The sequence below is a fragment of the Bos javanicus genome, chromosome X (genome assembly GCF_032452875.1).
Source record: "Bos javanicus breed banteng chromosome X, ARS-OSU_banteng_1.0, whole genome shotgun sequence".
Classification (NCBI taxonomy): Eukaryota; Metazoa; Chordata; class Mammalia; order Artiodactyla; family Bovidae; genus Bos; species Bos javanicus.
Genome location: NC_083897.1, coordinates 82,938,217 through 82,942,657, shown reverse-complemented (window position 1 = coordinate 82,942,657; position 4,441 = coordinate 82,938,217). Strand labels below are relative to the sequence as shown.

At 59.4% G+C, this 4,441-nt stretch overlaps 1 protein-coding gene across 1 annotated transcript in view; it reads left to right on the top strand.

Annotated features, from left to right (window-relative positions):
* Positions 1 to 2,569: 2,569 nt before the first annotated feature.
* The window catches only part of NALF2 (NALCN channel auxiliary factor 2), a 29,658-nt gene continuing 27,786 nt past the window's right edge, over positions 2,570 to 4,441 (top strand). Inside the window, exon 1 of the mRNA XM_061409838.1 lies at positions 2,570 to 4,434. Coding sequence (XP_061265822.1) covers positions 3,571 to 4,434 — 864 coding nt within the window. The 5' untranslated portion in view covers positions 2,570 to 3,570. The remainder of the gene's footprint in view (positions 4,435 to 4,441) is intronic.

The following is a 4,441-nucleotide window of genomic DNA, read 5'->3' as shown; positions in this document are numbered from 1 at the left end:
TCCTTGCCTTGAGTCCTCCCGACCCACCCCCTGCCCCACCCAACCTAGTCTCCATCCTACAGCCAAATCAATCTTCTAAAAATGAAAACCTGATTGTGTCACCTCCTGCTGAAAACCTTTCAACCTCTCCCATGGAGCTTAGTACCCTTGGGATAAAGTCCAAACTACTTAGCATGGCACCCAGGGCCCTTCATGATTTGGCTCCTGCCAAATCTTCAGCCTCATTTTTGGCATTGCTCCCATTTCACACCTAGTCACAATGAACTACTTTGCAGGTTTCTGAGCACGCCATTCTTGGCTTTGCTCCTAGGCCTTTACACATGACATTCCCTCTGCCTGGGACATTCTTTATATCCTTCTCTCCTATATGTCTAGCCAACTCTTACTCATTTCTTAAGACTTGGACGAAACTCCCTCAGCCCAAGACACGTATTTTACTGCTGTCTGTGTCTCTGATGCCTAGTACAGTGTCTGGAATATAACAGATCCTCAGTAGTTGTTTGCTGAGTAAATAAATTCATTTACTCAGTGATCCCATGGACTGTAGCCCACCAGGCTCCTCTGTCCATGGGGATTCTCCAGGCAAGAATACTGGAGTGAGTTGCCATGCCCTCCTCCAGGGGATCTTCCCAACCTAGGGATCGAACCCAGGTTTCCTGCATTGCAGGTGGATTCTTTACCATATGAACCACTAGGGAAGCCCAATAAATGAATGAATGCTCCCCAACTCAGTTGGCTGTGTGGAAAATCATCTCTGACGGATGCTGGCAGAGTTGATCAGTCCCTCCCTCTAAGGAAGGAGCCCTCTCTCTCTCTCGTATATTATCCTTATTATACTGGGTTGCAATTCTTTCTGTAAAATTCTGCCTCCCTAATTCAACTGTGAGCATCTCGAGGGCAGAGCCATGTTTGATCCACCTCAGGCTTCTACCTAGTCTGCAGCATAATGCTTGAAGTATAATGAATAAGCCTCCCAAACACCTGACAGTTTTGTCCCTTGTCTCATATTCCTTTACTCTCTTACCCACAAATTCTCACCACTAATACAGCCAAATTGTCACACTTGCGGCTTTACAATCATACAAAGCTCCTCCTCATCCCTGAGACTTTTCACCCGCATCCTCTTATTTTATATGCCTTTCCCTCCCATCCACTCAAATTCTGCTACTTCTTTAAGAACTGTCTCAAATTTTCCCTCCTCCAGAAACCTTTCATGCATCCATCCAAGCCCACCTCTGAGTAATGCTAATGATGCCCAACCATCTCATTCAGCCCTGGGCATCCCCTCATGTTACTCATGTGAAAACCAAAACTCAGAGAGAGAAAGAGGACTCTCTTAAGGGCACAAAGCATGTTCAGTGGTAGAAATATTACCTGAACCCAAGTTTCCAGTCCACGAGTCCTCCCAATAACCAAAATATGTGTCTTATCTATATTTTCCTCATGAAGACTACAATTTCCTTGAATGTAAGACTATCTTCCACCCATTTATCTTTCCAGGACTTAACTGGAGTGTTGAAGGCTCTAGAGGTTTCTCTCTTGGCTTCATTGGTTACTAGCTGTGTGACTTTAGACAACCTAACCACTCTAAATCTCAGGTTCCTCGTATATAAATGAAGATAAGACCAATGCCTATGTACTTAGACTGTTGTGAATATCAAATGAAATAATGAATATAAAGTGCTAGCACCTAGTATACACTCAATAAAGGCTATTTTCTTTATTGTTGGTATTCTTAATACTAACAAATCCTTGCTGGTAGTGGTTGATCAAAAACTGGAGGTGGGAGTTACTGGGGTATGAGGCAATGAGAAAAGGAAGCAAACAACCAGCTCAGTCTGAGATCTGGTGGAATCCAAACAAGGTTAGTGGCGCGGCAGGACGTTTGTACGTCTGAGTTCCTAGTGCCATGTGACTGTGAGGGCCCCAAGCACATGGTTCCATCCTGGCGGCGTAGCTTCCCTAACTCTCGCTCAGCTATTCTCAGCAGTCTGTAGGGGGAGCCAGGAAGCTAGGACAGGGAGAGGTTGCTGGAAATCTTACTAAGGGCAGAAACGACACCCCATCGCTACTCCCCACTGTCTTGCCCCTCCAGGACGCTCTCCAAGCTCTGTCCTCTGAGGTAGCTTAGCCGGGAGCTGTCCTTCAGCACCAGAGGCCGCCCTGGCCTCAGGCAGGACAGTGAGGGCGACAGCGGAGTTAGGGACAAGGGACTGGTCCGATCCGCAGCCGGCTCCAGCGTCGCCTAGTCACGGGAACGGGGGCGGCGACCCAGGGTGGCAAAGAGACGCTATGAAGGTGCCTCCTGCTTTCTGCCTCTAACAATCACCCTCAAAAGTCCCCTAGCCCTCGGGTGGGGAGTGAGCGGCCGCTACGGGGACGAAGGCGGGCGCCCGGGTCTGCGAGGGAGGGGGAGCGCCGGGGCCTGGGACTCAGCGTGCGGCGTGTGCACGCGGAGAGCGGGCGTATGAACGGAGGCGCTGAAGTGAATGGAGTTGGGGGTGGACTGGAAACATCCCCAAACAGCACAGGCTGCAGCCGGCTGGCGGGGGGGCGGGGGGGGGGGCGTAAGTCCTGAGGCGCAGGCGCAGTCGGGGCCCCAGTCCCGCTCCCTCCTCCTCTTCGTGGCTCTTTCTCCGCCCCACTCCCCCCCAAACACACTCGCACACGGGCTCTCAAGGTGTTCTCCGCACAGCGGAAGATGGCGACAGACTGAGGGGGCATGGCCAGCGGGAGCCACGGGGCCGTGCCGCTCGGCTGCCGCCACAGCGGTCCGAACGCGAGGCGGAAGCTAGAGGCTCACTAAGTAAAGCCCCGCGTCGGCGTCCGGCGCCTGTGGCGCCGCGGAGACCTAGGTGGCCCGCCCGAGCCGGAACTCCGGAAACGACGGGCGCTGAGCCGGAGCGGAGCTGGCCCCGGACCGGCCCCGGCGAACAGCCAGAGCGCGAGCGAAGCCCGAAGGGCTGGGCAGCGGGCCGGCCGGCGGGCCTAGGAGGGCGCAAGCGAGGCAGGGAGCGGTGCGGAGCGGGCGGCCGGCGGGCGGGCGGGCGGACTGGCGGGCGGGAGCGGAGCGGCGCGGGGCGAGCGAGCTGAACGGAGCGCGGCGACCGGGCCCGCACGGCGGCGCTGAGGGGCGCAGAGCTGCGCCGAGCCGAGACGGCCGGAGCGGAGTGCTAGCCGGGCGGCCGCCGGCGCGGAGTGGAGTGGCGCTGGGCTCGGGGCAGCTGAGGGGCCCGACACTATGAGGAGCGCGGCGCTGCCGCCTCAGCCGCCACCGCCCCAGTGCCCCGCACCGCCCCCCGCCGGGACGCTGGGCAGTGCCTAGCGGGCCGGGCGGCCGCGCCCGGGCGGCGAGCAAGGGAGCGCGGGACGGGCGCGAGGACGGTGCGAGAGCGCCCCGCCACTCCGGCCTGAGCGGGGCCCCGGGCCGGCCGGCCTGACTCGCCATGCAGCCCCCGAGGTAGAGCCTGGACGGCGCCGAGGAGCGCGAAGCGGCGCGCAGCCGCCCGCCCGAGACGGCCGTCCGGCCTCGCGCCCGCCTGCTCCCTCCAGCCCGGACCCCCCTGAAATATGTTCAGGGGCGCTTGGATGTGGCCCGGAAAAGACGCCGCCGCGCTGACTATCTGCTGCTGCTGCTGCTGCTGGGCTCCCAGGCCGAGCGACAAACCTTGCGCCGACTCCGAGCGGGCGCAGCGATGGCGACTGTCCCTGGCGTCCCTGCTCTTCTTCACCGTGCTGCTCGCTGACCATCTGTGGCTGTGCGCGGGGGCCCGGCCCCGAGCCAGGGAGCTGAGCAGCACCATGCGGCCGCCCTGGGGGGCCGGCCGGGAGCGGCAGCCGGTGCCTCCTCGCGCGGTGCTGCCCCTGCCGCCGCCGCCGCCTCCCGGCCAGCCCAGCGCGCCCCCGGGCACCTGCGGCCCGCGATACAGCAACCTGACCAAAGCCGCCGCCGCCGCCGGTCCCGGGCCGGACTGCGGCGGCGTCCCAGAACCCACGGGGCTGGACGCAGCTTGCACCAAACTGCAATCTTTGCAGAGACTTTTCGAACCGACTACCCCAGCGCCCCCTCTGCGGCCCCCCGACTCCCCTTCCCGTGCCCCGGCCGAGTTCCCCACCGCCAAAAAAAACTTGCTCAAAGGCCACTTTCGGAACTTCACTCTTTCCTTTTGCGACACCTACACGGTCTGGGACTTGCTGCTGGGCATGGACCGCCCCGACAGCCTGGACTGCAGCCTGGACAACCTGCTGGGGGACCTGCTGGCCGTGGTGGCTAGCCCGGGCTCCGGGGCCTGGGAGGTGTGTAGCAACTGTATCGAGGCGTACCAGCGGCTCGACCGACATGCTCAGGAAAAATATGACGAGTTCGACCTCGTGCTGCATAAATACTTACAGGCAGAAGAGTACTCAATCCGGTCCTGCACGAAAGGCTGTAAGGTAGGGA